Genomic DNA, 25322 nt, shown 5'->3' with positions numbered 1-25322 from the left:
ATGGTTCTTCACTTACACTAAAAGAACAATTCAGGCCAGGCCAGCATTCTGGAGGTGGGGGGGGGGGATATTTTCATCTCTTCTGGCAGACATTGTTCCTGGTAATATTTCACTTTCGGTTATTAAAATATGCACTGTAGGAAACAAATTTGTAACCCAGTTCTTCTATTACCTACCCACAGAAAAACAGAATTTGATACTATGCGACATTTCCCATAAAAGCGAGGGAGTGGGATTTAGGAAATGTGTCTGGCTAACTCCTTATGGATAAAACTGAGTCACAATCACCTCTACCCCTTTACTCCCCTTCTCTCCCAGCCCCCCCCCCCCAAACTCTTGCCCCCAACCTCCTCCCCACCTCCCGACTTCCCGCCTCTCAGGGACTGGTGACCTAATAGCATTTTTCTCCGTGCATACTTTGGCGTCGCCCCACGGCCTGGCTGCCTTGGGTCTGTCTGAGTCTTTTGAAATTCCTGCATGTTCGCCCCAGATTAAGCCGAGTGTGTCTCAGGATGTGAGTTCCGTTTTGTTCTCTCCCCTCCAGCGTTCCCAGTGCAACGTGTCTGGTGGGGCGGAGGCCGAGCACCCCCGCGGGCGGGGAGACGAGGGCGGGGACAGAGGCAGGAGCTGTCCGCCCTGCACGTTTCCAATCGCATTACATGAACAAATAGCGGAGGGCCGGCCGCGCCAGAACGGCTTGTGTAACTTTGCAAACGTGCCAGAAAGTTTAAAAATCTCTCCTCCTTCCTTCAGTCCAGACACTGCCCGCTCGCCGGGGCTGCCGCCGCCACCGCCGCCACCGCCGCAGCTCGGGCTTGCCTTGAAGAAAGAAAAAGAGGCGAGAAGCGGCTGCCACGTCCCTACGGCCGCCTTTGTGGGGAGCAGAGTCTGCAGCCTACCCCTCTCGCCGCTGCTGCTGGCTCAGGACTGAGAGCTTTGCGCTCTGCCCGCCTCCCCGGCTGGAGACTTTTCCCGCCTCCCTCACGTTCACTGTTTTGTTTTGTTTAATTTGATTTTTAATAATTATTATTTTAAACAACAAAAAAAAATTTTTTTTTCCCCGAGCTCCGTTCTCCCGGGACTTCGAGAAGCCTCGAGCCAAGGGCGCCATGCGCTTCGCCCTGACCGCGCTTCTGCTCGGGCCGCTGCAGCTTTGCGCGCTGCTGCGCTGCACCCCGCCCGCCGCCGGCCAGCAGCAGCCTCCTCGCTCGCCGCCCGCTGCCCCCAGCGCCTGGCGTCACCGGATCCAATGGGAGAACAACGGGCAGGTGTTCAGCCTGCTGAGCCTGGGCTCCGAGTACCAGCCCCAGCGCCGCCGGGACGCGGGTGCCAGCGCCCCCGGCTCCTCCAACTCTACCGCCGCGCAGCCGCGTACGCGGATCCTGCTGCTCCGCAACAACCGCACCGGGGCGGCGGAGCGGACGCGGACCCCCGGCCCCTCGGGAGCTGTCGCCGGCCGCCCCAGGCCCACCGCCCGCCACTGGTTCCAAGCCGGCTACTCATCTGGGGCCCGAGATGCAGGCGCCCCGCGCTCCGGGAACTGGACGGCGCCTGCAGAGCGCCCGGTGCTCAGCAACCTACGACCTCCCAGCCGCGTGGAAGGCATGGTGGGCGACGACCCCTACAACCCCTACAAGTACTCCGACGACAACCCCTATTACAACTACTATGACACCTACGAAAGGCCCCGGCCTGGGAGCAGGTACCGCCCTGGGTATGGCACAGGCTACTTCCAGTATGGTAAGCAAACCACCCCCCACGCCACCTCCTCCCCATCCCCAGTCTCCGAAAGCACCCCAGCATCCCCTTCCTCAACATTGTCTACCCGACGTGGCTGCCTGGGCGCGGCAGGCTCTGCGAGCCGATCCCTCCCCCACCCCGCGGGGCTGCAGAGGCTGTCCTGGAATCTGGTGCAAACCGCGCGCCCAGCCTCCCCTGCTTCCTTTTAACACTTTGCTTTGCAGCCCAGGGCGCCCCCCTTTTCTTCCCCAGACTCCAAGTCTCATGCTCTCCGAAGTCCATCAACCACCTGGGTGGGGGTGAGCTAAGACTGAAGAGTAAGGGACAAAGAGAGACCTGGAGCCAACAACTTAGGGGCAAGGGTTTATCTCCTGGTGCATGGTTCTGCCCCTCACCTGCTAACGTTTAGGTCTCCCGGACCTGGTACCCGACCCCTACTACATCCAGGCGTCCACATACGTGCAAAGGATGTCCATGTACAACCTGAGATGCGCTGCGGAGGAAAATTGCTTGGCCAGGTATGGGGCCGGGGTCCCGGGGTTCCCTGCTCCCCAGCACCCGGACTCCTGGTTCTGACGTTCCTGGTTCTGTCAGACGAGAGCTGGAAAGTGCATGCAGACCTTGACGGAGAATTCGTTTTGAAGATGTATTGATTTATAAGTCATGACTTTCCAACTGCTTATTAGAGAAAGGGATCAAACCCTTATCCTAGAGTGGAGGCTTCTTATTCTTTTTCCAAAGTTCTTAAACTTTATTAGTGTTTCCAGTCACTTTTTAGTAAGTAACTAATTGTACCTTGAGGAGGAAGTACCTAAGGAAGAGTTGGTTAATGCCCCTCCCCCGTCCCAAAGTGGGGGTTGAGCTGGCAGTGTGGCACAACTCATTGGCAAAGATGAAATATTCTTTTGTTTGCACCCACAATTAGCCAGAATATGAGCATAAGCAAGGGTTTTTTTTTTTTGTTTTTGTTTTTGTTTTTTCCCATCAGTTCTAAAATACAGCCTGTGCGATTCCAGGGAATGGAATTAGTTCTCAGCGGCTGGGAAACCAGCAGAGGGAGCAAAAGCTATTTGGATTGGTCTCAGCATTTTTTTAAGAGTAAGGAGCAGCAACAATGTCTGCATATATATTAACATATAATATATTGGAAGGAACATAATAGCATTTATGTGTCTGTTTCTTCCCTTTAAAGCCATCAAGTGAAATTAAAGGAAGAGAAGAAATCCAAGTTTCTTTCCATTTGTGAGTCTTGCATCATAGACATCACTCAGTGTCCTCCCTAGGATATCATTACAGGAATGCCCTTATTTTGAAGATAGAGTTACAAAATTATCTTGTTTGGATGTCATCTTTGGGGTTATTTCCTGCCTAGTTAACTGTCTAAGAGCAAATATATTGTTTCATTAAAGTTTGTAGTGAATATGACTTCTAGGGTTGGGAGATAATTTACACCTTAGATTCACTCATGTGCATGGTTAAATTTGACTGTCATAGTAGAAAGCTTACTTTTCAGTTGCACATTTTAGTTCATTTTATTATGTTTTGCTTTTAAACCATGGAGTCTGAATTTCCACAGTTGTCAGTCTGTCACCCATTCAATGAATGCTAAGTCTGATTGCATTTCAAGCTCCTCTTCTAGAAGCTGAGAACCTAGCATCTGAAAATAAATAAAAATTAAAAATTAAGAAAAAAATGCCCTGGTTTCTGATAGTGGCTAGTTATTGTATAATTGAATGCTTTTGCTTAAATTTTTGTCTTCAGCTACTGTTCAATGAAAATAATATTCCTTTCCCCCCACTGCCCCTAAAATTATAGCTCAGCATACCGGTCAGATGTCAGAGATTATGATCACAGAGTGCTGCTAAGATTCCCCCAAAGAGTGAAAAACCAAGGGACATCAGATTTTCTCCCAAGCAGGCCAAGATATTCCTGGGAATGGCACAGTTGTCACCAGTAAGTGGATGGGTCTCTGATCTACTTTTTTCATTTTTCCCTTGATCTTGACATTTCAAGATTTACCATATAAATGTAATATTTGTTTCTTACACCAAAAGAGAAAAATGTGCTATTACAAACATGTAGAATTCTTCTCTATGTAATCAAACATAATTTTATTTCATCAACTACAATTAGGTTCTGTTTTCTTTCAAATTGGAAGTGGTATGGCCAGCCTTACTCAAACTGTTAGTGGGGTATAGCAATTGGCTTCACAAGGAATTTTATTCCAACAGCTAAGATCACTTACAACTAGTTAGCATTTAATGGTATTAAGTGAATACCGCATCTGGTGGTATGGAACTATACACTATAATCTTACAATCATGTAACCTTGTTGTCACAAATAAAAATTTTTTAAAAAGTGAATACCATAGATTGTTATCAAAATGATTTAGAGACTTTGCATCACCAGGTTCTGCTTTCAGTACCTTACACTATTAAGCGACTGACACACACACACACACACACACACACGCATACACACACACACACAAACTAGTAAGGGACTGGCGAAATAGATCACTTATAGTGCACTGATTTGTCATAAGCATGTCCCAGGTTCAAGCCTGGCCCCCATCACACTGAAGGAAGCATCAGTGCTACGATTTATTTCACTTTCTGTATCCTTAGTTAACAAGCACACGTGGTTGAGGTAGTATTTTCAAAGAAAAATGCTGAGAATATGATCCCATAGCATTCTGTACCTTTTAAAAGGCCTGTCTCAGATCCAGGGTGGCTGCCTGTTCTCTTCTAAATTCAGAAGTTTTCACTAAAGGTAACTTTATAATTGACCTTGGTAACATGCCCCGGTGTTTATGAGGTGTGCCCTTAAACCTTCTGTAGTCCCAGACATACTATTTTATTCTCTCCTTAAGTGGGAAGATGAAACCTACCTTCTCTTTAACAAACTGAGAAAAGTAGATCTGAGTACCTACTTACAATAAAAGATTTACTTTATATCTAAGTGAAGTTTCTACTGGTTAAGCAATAATGATCGCTAAGCCATTATTTCTCCTTTGCCTTTTAGTACTGATTTTAATTATGTGAGAACTCCAGTTTTGAAAACCTCCCAGAAGCCTCCCAAGAGTCATGTGTTCTTCTTTTTTTTTGGAATGAAACATCAGGAATAGCAACCAAGAAAAATATACTAGAGAACATAAGCACATTTCACCTAAGTAATTTACTACTGGGAGCATAGGCAAGGAGTGACTAGACAAAGGACTTGCATGTGAGAGGTTCCAGGTTTGACCGTAGGTACTATACGTAGCCAGAGCTGAGGGGGTTCTCTAGTCACGAAAGAAAAAACAAAAGATACATTTACTATTTCTTCTTTTTTTTATATAATTTAGTACTTCGTTTTATTTACTTATTGATTAGAGACAGAGAAATTGAGCAGGGAAGAAATAGAGGAGAAAGAGGGTGAGATACCTGAGGCACAGCTTTACTGCTTGTGAAGCTTCCCTTGAAAGTGGGGTCTGGGGCTTGAACCTGAGTCCTTGCGCACTTTATCACCACCTAGCCCCTCTTTTTTTTTTTTTTTCAGGATTTATCTATTAAGAAAAGAGAGCTGGGAGCCGGGCAGTAGCGCAGCACATGTGGTGCAAAGCGCAAGGACTGGCCTAACGATCCTGGTTCAAGTCCTTGGCTCCCCACCTGCAGGGGAGTCACTTCACAGGTGGTGAAGCAGACCTGCAGGTGTCTATCTTTCTCTCCCCCACTCTCTTTTCCCCTCCTCTCTCCATTTCTCTCTGTCCTATCCAACAACAATGACAATTACAACAATAAACAAAGACAACAAAAGAAAATTTAAAAAAAATTAAAAAGAAAAAAGAAAAGAGAGACAATGACAGGGAGGCAAGAAGGAGGAGTAGGAAGGAGGGAGAGAGAGATAGAAAAACACCAGAAAATTTCTCTGGCATATGTGGCACTGAGGATCAAACTCAAGACCTCAGACTTGCAAGTCAGGTATTCTACCTTCTGTAAAACAGCCAGGGATGCTAGCTATTTCTATTCAAAGATAATTACAGTCTGATGGAAAACTAAGACCTTTTCCCCTCTAGTTTCAAAGCTGATGATTTGGACAGAGGCTAGCATGGTTCTGTCTTTTTAAAAAGCTAAGCCTGATTTCAGTCTCAATGTGAAAACAAATGTGGGAGTGAGTGGAGAAGTTGGTGGATATTCTCATTGTGTGTGTATGTGTGTGTGTGACTGACCACTGTCTCTGTGTCATGTGGGACATTAGACATTACCACAGCATGGATGAATTCAGCCACTACGATCTTCTTGATGCCAACACACAGAGGAGAGTGGCCGAAGGCCACAAAGCCAGTTTCTGTCTTGAGGACACATCCTGTGACTATGGCTACCACAGGCGATTTGCCTGCACTGCACACACACAGGTACGTTGACCCCCAAAACCAGAATCTTGCAGGCCTTACAAAGAGAACAAAGTGGCCTGCAATTTTCTTTCCAGTCGTATCTTTTTTTTTTCCCAATCCTTTTATTGAGGTGTGGGGAGGTAATGCTTTACAGTGCAGCCATTGATACACGAGTATAATTTCAGTACGCACCAGGATCCCAAAGTACTCCACCAGACCCTACCTTACCCTCCTTCCTCAGAATCCTTTGTTTTGATGCAAGACACCATGCCCAGTCCATGTTTCCCTTGGTGTTTTCCTTCCCTGCCCCTGATTATTAAGTCCCACTTATAAGTGAGATCATTCAGTATGTGTCCTTCTCTTTTTGGTTTACCTCCCTCAACATGATGTCTTCAGGTTCCATCTAGGATGATGCAAAGGTGATAACTTTTATCATTTTTAACAGCCAAGTAGTATTCCTCCCCCCCTTTATTGGGGATTAATGTTTTTACATTTGACAGTGAATACAATAGTTTGGACATGCATAACATTTCTCAGTTTTCCACATAACAGTACAACCCCCACTAGGTCCTCTGTCATCCTTTTTGGACCTGTGCTATCCCCCACCACCCACTCCAGAGTCTTTTACTTTGGTGCTATACACCAACTCCAGTTCAGGTTCTGCCCAAGTAGTATTGCATAGTGTAATTATACCACAGTTTTTTTAGCCACTCATCTGTTATTGGACATCAGGGTTGCTTCCAAGTTTTTGTTCTGTTGTAAGCATAAGTATACGCAGGTCTCTTCTGATAGGTGCTTTTGTTTTCTTCGGGTAGACCCCAAGGAGAAAAATTGCTGGGTAATAGGGTAAACCCATTTCTAGTTTCCTGAGAGATCTACAGACTGCTTTCCACAGAGATTGAACTAATTTACATTCTCACAAGCAGTGCAGAAGTATCCCCTTTTCCCCATGCCCCCTCATATATTTGTTGTTACTATCCTTTTTTAATTCTCATGGATGTAAAATGGTATCTCATTATTGTCTTTGTTTGCATTTCTAAATGATCAGTGACTTTGAGTATCTTCTCATGTGTCTGTTGCCGGCCTCTTGTCTTGATAGATTCATTCACCTTGAAGACCATCAAGTCCAGCTTGATGGAAAAATAATTGGATACAGTCCTGATGATCTGAATGAATTTTCTTTTAAGATTTTTTTAAAAATATTTATTTATTTATTTATTTATTTTCCCTTTTGTTGCCCTTGATTTTTATTGTTGTTGTAGTTATCGTTGTTGTTACTGATGTCATCGTTGTTAGATAAGACAGAGAGAAATGGAGAGGGGAGGGGAAGAAAGAGAGGGGGAGAGAAAAATAGACACCTGCAGGCCTGCTTCACTGTCTGTGAAGCGACTCCTCTGCAGGTGGGGAGCCGAGAGCTCAACCGGGGATTCTTACTCTGGTCCTTGCGCTTTGCACCACCTGTGCTTAACCCGATGCACAGCCGCCCAACTCCCCTGAATGACTTTTAAATATATTTATTCATCTATGTTGGATAGAGACAGAGAAATTGAGAGGGGAAGGGGAAAATAAGAGGGAGAGAGACAGAGAGCCATTTGCATCCCTGTTTCACCACTTGTGAAGCTTCCCCCATTCAAGTGGGGACCAGGGACTTGAAGCTGGGTCCTTGCTCACTTGTAATGTATGCAATTAACTAGGTGCACTATCACCTAGCCCAACCTGAACGACTTTTCAAGGATCAGCATTCCTTCAACACAGAAGGTCAATGTGCATGCCTGTTATATTCTACAATGAAAATTAGCAATTTTACTCTCTGGTAAAATTTGAATTTGTATTTGTATTCATTTGGTATCTTTTTGTGGAGTCAGGGTCTTGCGCATGCATGATTTTACTACAGACCAATTCTTTCTTTCTATATAATAGATTTTTTTAAGGTGAGGGTGGGTGGGAAAGGTAGAGGGGGAAGATACTACACACTGAAGCTTTCCCTGGCATTATGGCATTCCCTTATGATGTTAGGCTTGAATCTGGGCTGTACACATAAAGATATGCACCCTACCAGTGAGTGCTTGCAATCTCTCTCTCTCTCTCTCCTCTCACACTGTTTTTTTTCTAACTGGTCTGGTAAATAACTGTAGAAACACGATACCTTTGCTTTCTAACCTGCAAAAACCCTTACCCTCTTCACCTACAGAACCAAAAATAAGATTGTGGTTACAGTTTAAAAAAAAATAGGAAAGAAAATAAGTTTCTTCAAAAGTATTTTGAAAACTGTCTCCTTTCATCTTGTGAGTAAGAGCAGATGGACACAATTTCTTTCCCCTTGCATATATATTTAAATCTACAGTATAATTGATGTCAGATGTTCTTTGGATGGTTTTTTGAAGAAAAAAATAGTGCTGGACTAAGCAGTTCATATGTCTCGTAATGGGAAAATGTGTGTCAGTTAAAAGTCATGCCAGTGTTTCCATAAGAAGCCCTAATTTGTAAAAGGACATTATAATTTTACTCCAGCCAAAATCCTGGCAAGGAATAGTGAATGTACATAATAACCCAGGGCACAGAGCATCTCATGCAGCACGTTTCAGGGCTGAGGCAGGAAGCTTTTTGGTGACCTGAGTGGTGTCGTTACTTCTACTCTAAATTTAGACTATCCTAGCAATTGGAGGAGGAAAAGGTTTCATTCCACATGCCTGAAGGTAGTTCTTAGTCTTAAAGTAAAATAAGCTGAAGGACATACACACACACACAGACACACACACACACAAGTGTGTGTATATAGTGATTCCCTGGTTCCTTCAGTGATATTCAAGTTTCCCTGACATCAGCTTGCAGAGGGGGACTGAGGCTTAGTCTCTTCATTTAGAAAAAGCAGCCCTCTGGACAGCTCACTCTGTGGAAATAATTAAATCCAGAACTATAGATATTCATGGAACTTTTTTAAGTATTTTTTAAAAATATTTACTTTGTTTTGTGCAATAGGACAGAGAAGTTGAGAAGATATATATATATATATATATAGAGAGAGAGAGAGAGAGAGAGAGAGAGAGAGAGAGAGACAGAGACCTGTAGCAGTGCTTTACCGTTTGTAAAGCTTCCTTTCTGCATATAGTAAAAAAAAATTGTCATTTTTGTTGGGCTTTGCTGTGGGGTTTATCAAATAGAAGATTCATTACAATGCTGCCTATTTAGGTAAATAGAAACCACGATGGGTAAATAGAAGGAGAGGGCTATCTAAGTCATGAAGCAAGAGCCATGAGTCCTTAAGCTTAGTTACCAGAGTTCAGCCGCATGGCATGTAAGTCCCAGGGGAAGTGACATGACAGGTCCCAGGAGAAGGTGGAGGTGAGCAGGTGAATAGCAGCAGGAAAAGAGTCCAAAAGAGCTGAACCGCACCCAGGTGCTTGCTTAAATAGTCTCCTTTTTTTTTTTTTTTTTGCCTCCAGGGTTATTGCTGGGGTTCAGTGCCTCCAATCCACTGCTCCTGGAGGCCATTTTTTCCATTTTGTTGCTGTTTATCGTTGTTATCGTTGTTGTTAGATAGGACAGAGAGAAATGGAGAAATGGAGAGGAGGGGAAGACAGAGAGGGGGAGAGAAAGACACCTGCAGACCTGCTTCACCACCTGTGAAACGACCCCTTGCATGTGGGGAATAGTCTCTTTTTTAAAATAATATTTATTTATTCCTTTTTGTTGCCCTTGTTGTTTTATTGTTGTTGATATTGATGTTGACGTTGTTGGATAGGACAGAGAGAAACCGAGAGAGGAGGAGAGAAGGACACCTGCAGACCTGCTTCACCGCCTGTGAAGCAACTCCCCTGCATGTGGGGAGCTGGGGGCCCGAACTGGGATCCTTACTCGGGTTCTTGTGCTTTGAGCCACATGCACTTAACCCGCTGCGTTACTGCCTGACTCCCTTAAATAGTCTCTTATACCCACAATCCTTTGTGAGTTTGCGTACATCTTCTTTATGTTGCTGACATCAGCCCTATGCTAATAACACTCATATCCCATAATCCATTTTGCTCACTGTGATTAATTTGTGTCCCCAGCACCTGCAGATGGGGACTGGAGGGTTGAATCTGCGTCCTTGTACACAGTTACGTATTTATAGCACTTGCAATGCCCTTGTTCCTTGAAGTCATCCTCATTTCACTTTAGAGGTTGGCTTTCTTCTTAATCATCTTCCGCATATGTTCTACTTAAGCATGTTTTGTCAGCATTTGCATTACAAGTTATTTGTGTTGTGTTTGTTACTCAAGTGGTATTTCCTGAACATGGATTTCATGTAAAGAAAAAATAATTCTCATCAGCCCCCAATGCTTATTTATATGACTTGTGTTATAATAGTGTTTAAATATATCCATACATAGACTAGGTATAGCTTTCTTATATTCATACTTTGATACAGTTCTTAGGTTTTTGCTTCGTTTTTTAATTGCCACCAGGTAATTTCTGGGGCTTGGTGCCTGCACAACAAATCCATAGCACCTGTGACCATTTCTTCATTTTTCTTTCCCTTTTTTTATTTGACAGGACAGAGAGAATTAGAGAGAGGAAGGAATAGAGAGGGAGAGAGAGAGAGAGACACCTGCAGTGCTTGCTTCACCACTCCTGAAGCTTCCCCCTTGCAGGTGGAGAGTAGGGACTCCAACCAGAGTCCTTGCTCATGGTAAGGTCTGTGCGTAACCAGCTGTGCCTCTGCTCAACCCTAATTCATGGGTTTTTAGATAACAGATTTGCATATTAAGTAAGTACAGAACTAAAAACAGTAATAGTAATCTCATTAACTTATTGGGACAACTATTTTTTGCTAAATCCAGACAGCCTCTACTAAATCCGTTTAAATTTTTACTTCAACTGAATGAAATACCTGTTTTCTTAATAGCCTTAAAAATTCATATTTTCTTTGCTGGTTCAAATAACTAAAACTCATACTGCTGCCTGGAAGGTATCACAGTGGATTAAACTTTGGGCCCTCAAGCATGAGGTTCTGCATTTGATCTCTGGCATCACATATGCCAGAATGATACTCTAGATTTCCACCCACCTCCCTCTTGCTCTCCCTCTCTCCCTCTAACCTTCTCTTTTTCGCTTCCTCTCTCTCGCACTCTCCCCCTTCTTCCCTCCCTCCATTTCTTCCTCCCTCAGAAATAAATTAATTAATTTTTTTTTTAAATCAAAACTCATGGGAGTTGGGCTGTAGCGCAGCGGGTTAAGCACAGGTGGCACAAAGCACAAGGACCGGCATAAGGATCCCGGTTCGAACCCCGGCTCCTCACCTGCAGGGGAGTCACTTCACAGGCTGTGAAGCAGGTCTGCAGGTGTCTATCTTTCTCTCCTCCTCTCTGTCTTCCCCTCCTCTCTCCATTTCTCTCTGTCCTATCCAACAATGACAACAACAATAATAACTACAACAATAAAACAAGGGCAACAAAAGGGAATAAATAAATAAAATAAATATTTAAAAAATATATATAAAAAATTTTTTTTAAAAAGTCAAAACTCATACCTTTAAGTCTGCTAGCTAAGTAATCCTAGAGCATTCTTTAAAACTCTTTCTATGCTTATAGGCAAAATAAGCTTTGCAGCATTATTTAAACCTGTCTTGGGTATTTAATCCAATGAACCCCTTACAAAGTCATGAGTGTTGTCATCAGTATTGTAGTAGTGGTCCTTTTTGAAATTCAAGGACCAATTATATTAACATCTTCCCCCTTCCAGTCTGTAGAAAACATTCATTTACTGAAGTGAGTATTTTAGCAAGTAGAATGAGGTCACATTATTCAGTTAAGCATCCATCCATCCATCCATCTATCCATGCATCCATCCATCTATGTACTCAACAAAATGCTTCAGTGACTTTGTGAGCATATGGTGTGGTAGTTAGAACTATCAGTTGAGTAAACTTATCTGAATTTACAATGCTTTAGTTCCCTCATTTTAAATGTGGATAGCACCTGTTTTATGTACTGGTGAGAACTAAATATATACATCTCATGCTTAAAGTTGTTCTTAGCACTTAACACCTACCTCATAAAAGTTAGCTTCTTGGCTTGAAGGGAACTCATGTTGAGTGAGACAAGCCAGAAAGAGAAAGACCAATACTGAATTATGTCACTTATAGGTAGAACTTAAAAATAAAGTAAAGTTGCTTTATGTCTTATCACCTTATAGCTACTAAGTTGCAAATGCTACCATGATTCCATCCTGACCTCTCTAGGCAGACAGCCTCACCGATGTGTCCTAGAACCTCTCCTCTCCAGAGCCTTAATGCACTAGGGAAAGATAGAAACAGGCTCGGGGTATGGATCAACCTGCAGACACCCATGTCCAGCTGAGAAGCAATTACAGAAGCCAAAACTCCCACTTTCTGCACCCCATAAACATTTTTAGCCCATACTTCCAAAGGGGGATAAATGTTATGGGAAGATAACCAGAGGCCCTGAACTCCAATTCCATTAGGACCCAGAAAGAGTCCTTTCTATGACTTAGAAAGGAAGGGAAGGCAGGACCATAGAAAACAAAAGGGAAAATACACACATATATAAATATAGATAGCTACTGAAATAATAGTCAACCCACATCTGTGACATTGGGAGAACTACTGCAGTTTCCAATGGAGGGAATGGGGACAGAGAAACCCTGGTGGTGGGAACGATGTGAAATTATACCCTTGTTATCCCATAATTTCATAAATCAATATCAAATCACTAGTGATAATAATAAAAAGGACAGTAAGGGAGGACATCAGGGGAAACTTGTGTTGGTTGTGGCATATTGCCCCCAAGCAAAAAACTCTAGGGACAAGATGACAGGACACTGGGGTCCTGGTGTGTCTTCACCAGGGGGGTGAGAAGCTGTGCCTTTGTCTTAAAGACTATACTTAAAACCATTAACTGCTTCACTAAAATAGAAAACAAATTAAAATATGTAAAATAAAAGTTAGCTTCTTATAAATAGACTTCATCCTCCAGATCTTACAACCTATAGTTCTCATGTTATGTTATTATAATACAGAATACAAAGGGATAGTCCCTATTCAATCTCTGCATAAAATCACTGCTAGTTTACAATACTTTTGAAAACTACACATAAGGGCCCAACATTGGCAGACCTAGTGGAGTTACAGTGTACAAGGACCCAGCTTCAAGCTTCTAGCCCCGTGCTACAGATGTCTCTCTTTCTCCCTGCCTTCTCATCCCCTGTCAATTTTGCTCTGTTTCTACTCAAAATTAATTAATTAAATTTTAAGTAGAAGTAGATATATTTTAACTTATATTAGTCCTGTACTTTTTAAATTTTATTTACAAAAAGGAAACACAAAACCATAGGACAAGAGGGGTATAGCTTTGCACAATTCCCACCACCATGGTAATTGTGTGGAGTTGTATCCCTTTGTTGTACACCATTTCTGCATCCCATCCCTTCCCCTGATAGCTTTCCTATTCTTCAACCCTCTGAAAGTATGGACCAAAGGTCATTGTGGGATGTAGAAGGTGGAAGGTCTGGCTTCTATAATTGCTTCCCTGTTGTACATGAACGTTGACAGGTCAATCCATACTCCCAGCCTGTCTCTCTCTTTCCCTAGTGGGGCGGAGTTTGGGGGAAGTGAAGCTCCAGACCCATGGGTGGGGTTGTATGTCCAGAGAAGTCTGGTTGGCATCATGCTAGCATCTGGAACCTGGTGGCTGAAAAGAGAGTTAATATATAAAGCCAAACAAATTAACCAATCATGGACCTAAAGGCTGGAATAGTGCAGATGAGGAGTTGGGGGGGGTGTCTCCGTTTTGTAGATACCTAGTAGGCATATTTTAGTTATATTCCAAAGGGCTATACTAGGGGTTTTTTTTTTTATCTTTCTTTTTTTCCCCCTGAGCCTGAAATCTGATGTGCAGATGGATCCAAATTATTGTCTGGGGAGATGATGTCATGGCTGGAATAGTCCTGTATTTTTAACTGGAGGTTTTATAAGCCTGAGTAATATATAATTCTCAAGTAAGATGCAAACATAAGTATAGTTTTATGTTAGACTCTTATAAGTACTAACTCAGAATTCAATTAGCAATAAAGAGTAAGCATATTCTGACTGCACTAAAAAAAAATAATAACTCCTTCAAATGCTTAATGAAGGAAAGTTGACTGCCTTCCAAACCCCATACCACCATCGTAAGTAACTGGAATATGTCCAGTTACTCTTTGACATCTCACTGTTGGATTGACTTATGGTCCCTGCTCCATTTCTCTTGCCTCCTAGATTTGCATGTTGGCTTAACTTTACAACTTCATCTTTCTGTTCCACTAAAGCCAGTAATCCCTCACCGTTTTCACCCTAACTGGATTTATAATTCCAAGAAAGTCAGGGATGATAACTAACTTAAAAAATTGAGATAAGACTTTTGGAAGAATAAAATGAATTTATAGAATGTTTTATCCCCTTTCAAAAGAATAAGCATATTCTTTAGCAGCCTCTAACCATACATTTACTTTGAATTTTTTTGTTTTGTTTGTTTTAGGGTCTGAGTCCTGGATGTTATGATACCTACAATGCAGACATAGACTGCCAGTGGATTGATATAACAGACGTACAACCTGGAAACTACATTCTAAAGGTAGACATGAACCTATTTGAAAATATGAACCTACAATGTCTTTCAATTGCACCTCAGTCAGCCACCTCTTCCAGCTTCACACATTAAATGATTAGGATCCTGCAAGCCTTATTAGATGTCTTCTAGAACTTTCAGTCATCCTTAAAAACTACAGGGAAGAAGCCAGGTGTTGGCTCGTCCAGCAGAGTGCACACATTACCGTGCTTTCGTACCTGGGTTCAATTCCCTGGTCCTCACCTGCAGGGAGGAAGCTTCATGAGCAATGGAGTAGTGCTATGAATGTCTCTCCTTTTCTCCCATCCTCTCTCTTCCTCACCACACTCTTCTTCTTTTCTCTCTTTCTTTCTTTTTTTTTTTTTCTCCCAGAGTTATCACTGGAGCTCAGTGCCAACACTACAAATCCACTGCTCCTGGCAGCCATATCTTCCATTTGATTAGATAAGACAGAGATATTGAGAGAGGAGGGGGAGATAGAAAGGGGGGAAAGAACGGTAGACACCTGCACACCTGCTTCACCCCTTGTGAAGCGGATCCCCTGCGGGTGTGGAACAGGCCTCACCACTCTCAAAGAAAGAAATAAAGAACTTCATGGAAAATAAGCAACTTCTGAGTGTCAGCACTTGCCTAACTTAAACACCCCTCCTACTTTAGTGATCTCAGGCAGTGGAAATAGGAAGTGATTAGCTGGGAGACACTAGTGATGAATACTGAAACACAGGCGATGTTTGCATTATCTAGGTCAGCGTGAACCCCAGCTATCTGGTGCCTGAGTCGGACTACACCAACAATGTTGTGCGCTGTGACATTCGCTACACAGGACATCATGCATATGCCTCAGGCTGCACAATCTCACCGTAAGTCCTGTTTGCCTAAAGAATTCTCCCCAGAAAGCCTTTCAGTTCAACAGGCATGAAATACAGTGTGTCTGTTTCTACTCCCTCTGTGACTTTTCCCTGTAAAAAAGACCAAAGGGGGGAAGTGATATAGAGCAGTGCCAGCGGTAAGGCTGACTTTTTTTTTCTTCCCATTTTTATTTTGATACTGGTAAAGGGTGTATGTTGGGGGAGGAGGGTGGGGAGGGGTGGATGCAGTATGGCTTTTTATTTATTTATTTTTTATCATCCCAGGGCTCGGTTTTTAAGACAAAACATACACAAAGAACACAACAGAACATATTGTTTATGCAAAAGGCCCTATGTGGCAGCAGAATATGTAAAATTGCTCAATATGTACTGTGGGTGAGCCCAAGAGAACCAGACATTTGGATTTCCTGCCTCTCCCCCATAGCTCATGAAGGAGTTCTGAAGAAATTCCTTGAGTTCCTCCAAGTACATTTACCCAATCATTGCTGCTAACTTTACCCCTGAAGAGATCAGACCTCCTTTGTGTGGCAGCTGGGAGTTCACCTATTGGAGTTCTAGGAGCTCAAGTACTAAGGAGATAATCTGCAAAAGGAGGGGATGTGCAGATGGTTTGTTTTTTTTATTTATTTAAGAAAGGATTAATCAACAAAACCATAGGGTAGGAGGGGTACAATTTCACACAATTCCCACCACCCAATCTCCATATCCCACCCCCTCCCCTGATAGCTTTCCCATTCTCCATCCCTCTGGGAGCATGGACCCAGGGTCACTGTGGGTTGCAGAAGGTAGAAGGTCTGGCTTCTGTAATTGCTTCCCCCGCTGAACATAGGCGTTGACTGGTCGGTCCATATTCCCAGTCTGCCTCTCTCTTTCCCTAGTAGGGTGTGTTTCTGGGGTTGTTTTTTTTCTTGCCTTTCCTAGTCCTGATACTTCTCTGAATGAAATCTTAGGAGAAGAAATCCCACGATACAATTTTTTTCACAGAAGGGGTGCTTTGATAAAAATAATTCCAGCAAATTGAGTAGGCTTATCTGTTTGCCTCTATCTTGTCCTGACCCATCAATCATTACCTGTCTTGGGGGATGGAGTTTTAGAGCCTAACTACATAGGGCACCTGTGAGTAACTACAACGGGGCGCCATTAGAACGATACTGGCCATGCATCCACTTTGTTTTGATTTTGGAATGGCATGGCTCTAGTGCCTGTGGGTCATGCAGAAAGATGCAGCAGAACTACACCAGAAACTTAAAACATTACAGACACTTCTGTCTGACATATAAAGCCAGAAAATGGTCAGATACACATGACCCTGTAACACAAAAGATTGTTTGTAGAGGCTTCTACCTGGCTAGACCCAGGCTGCTACAGGGGTTTGTAGGGAGGAAGTTGGGGCTTAACCCAGAGCCATGTGCTATGGTTCTGATTACACTCACCTAGGCAGGGCTCCTTGCTTTAGTCCTACAAAAAGAGCAGAGGCTCTCCTCTACAACGGCATCTCAACATTTGAGAGAGATGAAACCTAGGACTGTCAAAAAAGAAAAAAGCACTGCAAAGAGGTCATTATTATTATTCTTCAGAACAGGACACAACACAAAAATCCTGACTGGCATATGGTTCCTCTCTTGTGTGGAGAGGGTTATAAGTGAGACTTCAGTGTTAACTGCAGTGAAAATAATTCAAAGTGAATGTATGGTTCCTTTTGATTTTTGATTCTATAGTTCCTCCCCACCCTCACACACACACTTTCCCCCCCTTTTTTTAAATTAATTTTTATTATTGGATAGAGACAGAAAGAAATTGAGGGGGTGGAGAGAGGTAAAGAGACCTGCAGCCTTCCTTCACCACTCAGGAAGCTTTCCTCCTGCAGGTGGCATCTTGAACCCAAGTTAGCACACTATGATGTGTGAGCTTAACCAGATGTGCCACTGCCGGGCCCCTCCACTCATTCTCTGTTCACTATGACGCTCACTTTTGTACCGTGTATTCATTGAGACACACACACACACACAGGACAGGGATGTACTGATTTTCTACTTACTCTTCATTGTTGCTTAATTAAGGCTCGGTTTAATTGCTTCCTTTTGAATCTCTTTGTTCACTATGCGTCTTCGGCTCCGCTCCATCAGGGCTGGGGAGCAGTCACGTGCCTGCCACTATATGTACCCACTGCCAACCCTGGCCCTGTTTAACTTCACATCAACACCTGATTAAGAGATGAAACTACCCTCTTCCAAGGATGTAGAACTCAGAAATCATAAGGTGAAACACACACATACTTGTAATAAAAATACAATACATAAATAAAAATTATGTGAGGGGACCAGTAAAGTACGGGGGAAGAGAAGGTTCTCTGCTACGAGTAGCTAGATGACTCCAGGTATAACTGCTGATCCACCCCCCACACACACACACACTTGAGACAAGTTCAGAGATGATTTGGGGTTGCATAGAACTGCATGTTGCTTTTTAAATTTTTTTTATTTCTTTGTTTATAGATCTTTATTTAGTATTGGATAGAAACAGAGAGAGATGAAGAGTGGAGGGGAAGGCAGAGAGAAAAAGACAGAGAGACACCCACAGCCCTGGTTCACCACTTGTGAAGCTTTCCCCATCAGGTGGAAATCTGAAAAAGTGAATGACCTTCAGAATAAAACAAGACTACATGTTCATCCATGACTGAGAAATAACAGAAGTACAAAAACATAGATCTGAAAACAGTACCCTCACCTCTGTGATGATGATGTTTGCCTCATATTTAGACTTTCACTGCTGGCCTCTAAATCAGAGTTTAAAGAGAAGAAAAAGCTGTCTTCTGGCTGAGATTCAAGAGTGGCTTTAAGAAGGCATTTGATGTAGGCTTCAGAGCTCAAAGGACAGTTATGAGAGGACAGGCCAGAGAGAGTCAACATTACCAGCTGCTCCATAATAAAAAGAACATTCAAAGAGGCTAGATGTCATAATGGTTATGCAAAGAGACTCTCATGCCTAAGGCTCCAGAGTCCCCAGGTTCAATCCCCTTTAAGCCAGAGCTGATCAGTGCTCTAGTAAAAAAAAAAAAAAAAACATTTAAAAGTGGTTTAGTTTGGCTAAGACATCAGTTTCATGGGGTTTAGAGCTGGGCAAAAAGAAGGCAAAAAGTGGGCATCTCATCAAAGAGAACACGAAAACATGCACACCTAAAATATATTTTTTTACTTGAACACAGTTTATTATGTATAAAATACTTTAAATTATTTGGTTGACTTATAAAAGACTACCACAAACTAAAGTAATTAAACTTCAGTCTAAAGACATGAGGAGTTTCTAAATTTTCCGGAGCAGGGAGTGTAATTTGTCTAAAGTTATGTGGTCACTTTGGTGACACAGGGACAGTGTGTGTGACTACCCTTGGTAATACTACTGTAGTTTTATTCCTCCCTCCATCCCTCCCTCCCTCCCTCCCTCCTTTCCTCCCTTCCTTCCCTCCTTCCTTCCTTCCCTTTCCTTCCTTCCTCTCTTCCTTTCTTCCTCCCTCCTTTCTTTCTTCCTTGCAACCAGGGTTATTGCTGGGGCTCACTGTCAACACTACTAATCCATTGCTCCCAAATGACCTTTTTTTGTTTTTCTTCTTTCTTTCTAATTTTTATTAGACAGAACACACAGAAATTGAGAAAGGACTGGGAGACAGAGAGGGAGAAAAGAAGACAGACACTTGCAGATCTGCTTCATTACTCATGAAGCTGATGCCCTGCACTTATGGAGCCGGGGCTTGAACCCAGGTCCTTGCACATGATAATATGTTCACTTAACCAGGTGCATTACTACACGCCCCCCTACTCCCAATTACAGTAGTTTTCAAATTTTCTTATCTCTCAGTTCAATGATTCTTTTCAGAATAACCACACATTTGAGAACATTGCGTATCAGTGATCAAAAAGTACCTAGTGAGAAAGCCTAGGTCTTTGATATATCTGTTCTCCCTATTTTTTTCACATTGTAAATAGGAGTTAAGGACACAGTTCAGTATTAACATCCTAATACTATGTTCTCTCAGATGGGAAATTCACAGTTTATGATTTGGGCTTTCCATGGAGGACCTGTGACCACAATACAAATACAGCAATATTTACTTTATTGACTTTGACCAAGTCTCTAACCTCGAACTGCATCATTCCACACCCCAAACCATGCTGGAAAGGGACTCTTCTTGCAAGGTGGAGCAGAAGCCACGACTCTTATTTGTTAGTTTTGTTTTTGTTTTCTATCGTTCTATCAGGGGGGTTAATGGATTAGAGTGCAGTTGTTGACACATGGGTACAGTTTCCCCATGGCAGATGTCTACAAAACATTCTCACCCCCAACTTAGGTCTTTTCCACCACCATGCACCAGGACCACAAATCCCAGCACACTGCCCCAGGGTCCTTTGCTTCGGTGCAATACAGGAAACCCAGTCCAAGTTTTTCTTGTGTTTCCCCTTTGTGTCCTTGTTCCTTAAATTCCATTGATCAGTAGACAGAGGAGAGCGTAATGGTTATGTAAACAGACTCTCCTGCCCGAGGCTACACAATCCCAGGTTCAATCCCCTACACCACCATAAGCCAGAGCTGAGTAGTGCTCTGGTGTTTTCTTGTTCTCTCCCTCTTTCTCTCTGCATCTCTCTCAAAATAAATAAAAATAAAATCTCTCTCTCAAAAATAAGATAAATATATATCTTTAAAAATTCCATCTATAAGTGAGATCACCCAGTATTCGTCCTTCTCTTTTTAGCCTATCTTTTTGGGCTTTTTAAGCTTTCTCTTCTTAGCCTATCTTCTCTTTTTAGCCTCTTTTTAGCTTATATGACTCCTTTCATACAGCTAGCAAGACTGCTTCTTGAGGTGCCTGCCCCTGGAGTCCACTCATTCAGGCAGGGATACTGGTTCAGTATCAGATGTCAGATGTTTCTTTTAACTTTAAATGTCAGTTTAGTAGGCATCAAGCATATGCAGGAAGTGCTACTGACAGCCATTTTTTAAGATCAGTACTGGCAATTTCACAAGGTGACTTGTTTTTTTTGGGGGTGGAGTTTAAATAATAGCATTTTTTTTTTAAGATTGACTTTAAACCTGTCCTATTCATGAAAAAAAAAAATTACCAAGTGAATAACTTGTCTTATTTTGTTTCCTTAATCTAGGTATTAGAAAGCAAGCCAGAATTTCCAATGGATAAATCAGTGCCCAGTTGTTCTGAAGTGGAGAAAAGTTGATGAACTTCAGTAGGATTTATGTCGTTTTGAAAAAAGAGAACAGAAAAACAACAAAGGAAGTTTTGTATGGGCTGTTTTATAGCTAAACACATAACTGGATATTGGATGTTTAAATTGAAATGTTTAATATCAGCAGTCACATTGATTTGGGAATCAGTGCAGGGTTTTAATTCTATAGTTGTAGACTTGGCTCTTTCAAATAAATGCAAATTTCTTATGCCATTTTGAAATTATAGTACAAAAGAGAAACCATTTCAGTGAATGAGCCAAAATTACTTTGAGCTGGGAATTTTTTTTTTTTTAAAGAGTTGAAACTTGAGTGAACCATACAAAAACTGGCCTCTGTAGGTCCTAACATAAATTAAGAAACATGGCTCCTACTGTTTGACTAGATAGGGACACACTTGGTGCTGAGAAAGGAACAAACACATTACCATTGATGTCAAGAAATACTACTATATAGCAGAGAATCGACAGCATGTGTATTCAGATAGTTACATCCCTATATAAAATGTGTTTACATCTTAAATCGTAGATAAATTGCCTTCTTTCTGTCGAGTGTACAATTTCATTCTGACTGAAGTCAGCTTTTATTTTGGAATGGATGAAGTCATTGAGCTGCCCAATTCCTGTCTGACTCTTGTTGACGCTCCCTCTACTCTGTTACTCTCCTGTGGGCACTTTTTTTAAGTGGCATTCTTAAAACGAAGATTCTAGGGACTGAGACAGATACATAGGATGACTGTGTCAATGGTAAGTCATTCTAGTGACATATGATTCACAAATAATATCCATTTAAGAACAGGAAGCATTATCCAGAAAGAATTTCCTTGACAACATATCAAAATAATTGACATGACCCCTTTCCCCCACCCCAAACAAAACTGTGTATTAAAAAAAATACTAAAAAGACACAATAGTATCTTCAACTTATCTACATTTGTATAATCAGCTTTAAAAATATAAAAAGAAAGGTTAAACACATAAATTTTCCAAATTAATGTAATCTGCTAGGTCAGCTAGGAATCACACATACGTATTTTGCTTTTTTTTTTCACATGTGCATCTGAAAAATAATGTAGATTAGCAAAGCACCTAGCACTGTGTACTCAAGGGGTTGGTGAATCAGGGGGTTGGGAATACTTTCTGCAAAAGCAAGCACTGTGCTACATAATGAGACAGCTGTGATTCTTATTTTAAACTGTGACTTGGAGCATTCCTCTCTTTCCTAGATTTGAAAGGTGCAAAAAGAACATTGAATTACACTTAGAAGTGAGTGGTGCTTAAGCAGAAGTTTTCCTACACTAGTCAGTATTAAAAGTCCCAAAGTATTTCCAAGGCCAGGACACATTAGGTCACATTTGAAAAGTGAGTTGGCATCTTTGTATTCCATACGTATGTCATAGAGTTGTGAAGCCAACACCTATCACTACATCATCACTCCGTGCTTGCTGGGGCCTAGCCACGGCAAGGGTCTCAAGATGGACAGTTACCAAGAGGTGGATAGAATGGGCCATATGCTAGCGCACATGCTTACCAAGAGAGAATGCAGACAGCTTGAGAGAGATCCAGAACTTCCACTGACATCATATCTGAGCTATGGAAATGATTCTTTGGTGGACCTCTTTGCCTTAAATTGCTTTCTAGTTTTATAATTGCAGTTTGATTCTTTCAAACTGCAATAGTTTCTAGTAGAGTTGTTTTAATATACTTGCTTTTTAAACAACAAAAACTACTGTCAGTATTAATACTGAGCCAGAATGGCATCTACAGGTTTAGGGTCTATTGTTTCATTATTTTTTTTATCCCTGTATTAAATAAGACATATTTATAATCATTCTTTGGGCCTTTCATCTGTCTGTCCATTCATTACCTTTTGATGGTCTATTATATACCAAGAACTCATGTACCAGGCATTGATATAAAAAGGTCCTGCCCACCCTAAGCATTACCAAAAAAAAAAAAAAAAAAAACTACACATTAGGCTAATTTTGTTTCAGTTTTGAGAACTTTAAGCACCATTAAACATTTCTACTTTACATTCTGTTGTTTTCCATATTTTATTTTAAAAATAAGTTAAAACTTAATAGTTATATGCATATATATGTTACTAATAATTAAATATATATATATATTTCCAATGATTGAAATGTTTGTCTTTTAAATACAGCATGTACTGTTTGGTTGATGTTGAAAAAAATTTTAATTAGGAAGCTGAAGATTCTCACTTATTATGTAACCATCCATCTTTCCAGTGACACGCCTCCCCCCCACCCCCCACATCATCTCCCCTGAAATATCCCCAGTGGACTCCCAATTAACTCACAAGGGTTGATTTAACACACTGTATTTTTTTAACCTTTTTAACAGATATTAATTAATTAGTGAAAGCTATCCATTTAATAATATTTTAAAAGTTACATTCTAACCAAACTATAGGAAACTGAAATGAAACAAAGAACTTTGAGTGCCAAAGATAAACTAATAGAAGACTAAAAAAAAAATGAACTAAAGAGGAAGATATTTACTGAAACTTCTACCAGTCATATTAGTGGCATCTTAATTATTCAAACCATAGACTGGAATAAAGGTGTCTTGACTTAAAGTAGGACATATATGCCTGTTTCCAGGAAATCTTTATATTTTTACATAATTATTTCATTATGTTTTTCTTTCTTTTTTTTTTTTTTTGCCTCCAGGGTTAATGCTGGGGCTCGTGCCGGCACTATGAGTCCTCTGCTCCTGGAAGCCGTTTTTTCCATTTTATTGGATAGGACAGAGAGAAATTGAAAGGGGAGAAGAATATAGAAAGGGGGAGAGAAAGATAGACACCTGCAGACCTTCACCACTTATGAAGTGACTCCTCCCCCGCCACAGGTGGGGAGCCAGGGCCTCATTATCTCTACTTAAGTTTCAATAGGTATTTGAAATAATGAACTTTTTTTTTTTCTCTGTAAAGTCTCCTAGGATAGTGAAATTCACAAATGTTGCCAGTATCCGGTTCTAGAGGAAATGCAGTGCACTAAAATGATTGTGCTGAGAATTCACCTTTAACAAGCTGTGTGAAAATACTGAGTTTCTGGTCAGGAGATACTTTGTTTTAGAAATAACTTGCTTTGATAGTAACAGTATATAGTACCTGTTATGAGAAAAATCATCCTATTCTCATATGTGTTTAGATTTCATATTTATAATCAATGTAATCAACACCTGCATTCCATTGTCACCTCCCAAAAGCCATTTTTAACAATTAAAACATTTCAAGCCAAAATGGTGCTGAATTATTTCAACTTGAATGTAAAATGTGTTGCGTTTGCTCACAGGATATAGACATTTACTTAATATATAACTGATTTTTATGAACTAAGTGACCTATCATTTGATATTGTACTCTTTTGTAAGGAAGTTTCAGTTTCTCCCAAATTTTTCAGGAATTCTATTTGTATAACATTTGTTAACTTTTTTGAAGTGCTTACTTTTAATGCCCAGACACTAGCTTTATATTCTCCTTTACATTCTAACATTCCTTTTTATTATATGCCTATCCTATGATTGCAGGATTACATTAAAATACCTTGAATAAATGATTTCAAGTGTCTATAGTGTTCATTTGTTGCTACATATAAATAGATCATCTGAATGCTATTGTTGTACAGCAAAACTAATTGTGCCAGAGCACTGCTCCTCTGACTGAACCTGGGACCTTTGATGCCACAGGCATGTAGACCTTTCTGCATAAGCTGTATGCTATTACCACAGTATTTATTTTATTTTATATACATATATATTTTTATTTATAAAATGGAAATATTGACAAGACCATAGGATAAGAGGGGTACATTTCCACACAATTCCCACCACCAGAACTCTGTATCCCACTCCCTCCCTTGATAGCTTTCATGTTATTTATCCTCCTGGGAGTATATGGATGTAGTGACTAAAGATTTGATTTGATTTGATTTTTTGCCTCCAGTTTTATCACTGGGACTCTGTGCCTGCACTATGAATCCATTGTTCCTGGTGGCCATCCTTTTTCAATTGTTGCAGCTACTGCTGCTGTTGTTAGATAGGACAGAAAGAAATTGAGAGAGGAGGGGAAGACAGAGAGGGGGAAAGAAAGACATGTACAGACCTGCTTCACCACTTGCTAAGTGATCCCCCTGCAGGCAGGGGGCTGGGGGCTTGAATCAGGGCCTCAAACCAGGATCCCTGCGCTGGTCCTTGTCCTTCACCCCTATGTGCACTTAACCCAGTATGCTACCACCCGGCCCCCTGTTTATGCTTCTATCTCACAAATAGCTTTATGCTATTATCTTGCAAATTTTAGAGTCAACCATTTTCAGCTATTATAATGACATTATTTCTTAGAGGAATGATGAAAATGCATTTTATAAGAGTTTTTTTTTTTTTTTGCCACTAGGGTTATCTTGTGGTTGCATGATGAATCCACTGCAACTGGTGATCATTTTCTTTCTTTTCTTTATCTTTTTTATATAGACAGAAATAGGG

At 41.3% G+C, this 25322-nt stretch overlaps 1 protein-coding gene across 2 annotated transcripts; it reads left to right on the top strand.

The window, feature by feature from the left end:
* The first annotated feature begins 660 nt into the window (after window positions 1-660).
* On the top strand, window positions 661-24400 carry LOX (lysyl oxidase). 2 transcript variants are annotated; one of them, XM_007527514.3, is made up of 7 exons: window positions 661-1740; window positions 2150-2258; window positions 3556-3693; window positions 5981-6137; window positions 14630-14725; window positions 15464-15579; window positions 20742-24400. In XM_007527514.3, the coding sequence occupies exons 1-7, from the start codon at window positions 1110-1112 to the stop codon at window positions 20746-20748; spliced, it is 1254 nt and encodes a 417-aa protein (XP_007527576.1). In that variant the 5' UTR covers window positions 661-1109; the 3' UTR covers window positions 20749-24400. The 2 variants fall into 2 exon arrangements, with proteins under 2 accessions (XP_007527576.1, XP_007527584.1); XM_007527522.3 differs by lacking the exon at window positions 20742-24400 and having other exon boundaries at window positions 15464-15583.
* Window positions 24401-25322: the final 922 nt, after the last annotated feature.

The sequence above is a fragment of the Erinaceus europaeus genome, chromosome 2 (genome assembly GCF_950295315.1).
Source record: "Erinaceus europaeus chromosome 2, mEriEur2.1, whole genome shotgun sequence".
NCBI classification, from domain to species: Eukaryota; Metazoa; Chordata; class Mammalia; order Eulipotyphla; family Erinaceidae; genus Erinaceus; species Erinaceus europaeus.
Note: the sequence above shows the minus strand (reverse complement) of the source record. Positions and strands in the feature narration are given on the sequence as shown.

Bases quoted from the DNA above. Each gene is read 5' to 3' on its own strand.
- LOX (XM_007527514.3), top strand. From the start codon at position 1,110: ATGCGCTTCGCCCTGACCGCGCTTCTGCTCGGGCCGCTGCAGCTTTGC. The intron at 1,741-2,149 runs GTAAGCAAACCA...GCTAACGTTTAG, and splicing joins CACAGGCTACTTCCAGTATG to GTCTCCCGGACCTGGTACCC. The intron at 2,259-3,555 runs GTATGGGGCCGG...CTAAAATTATAG, and splicing joins GAGGAAAATTGCTTGGCCAG to CTCAGCATACCGGTCAGATG.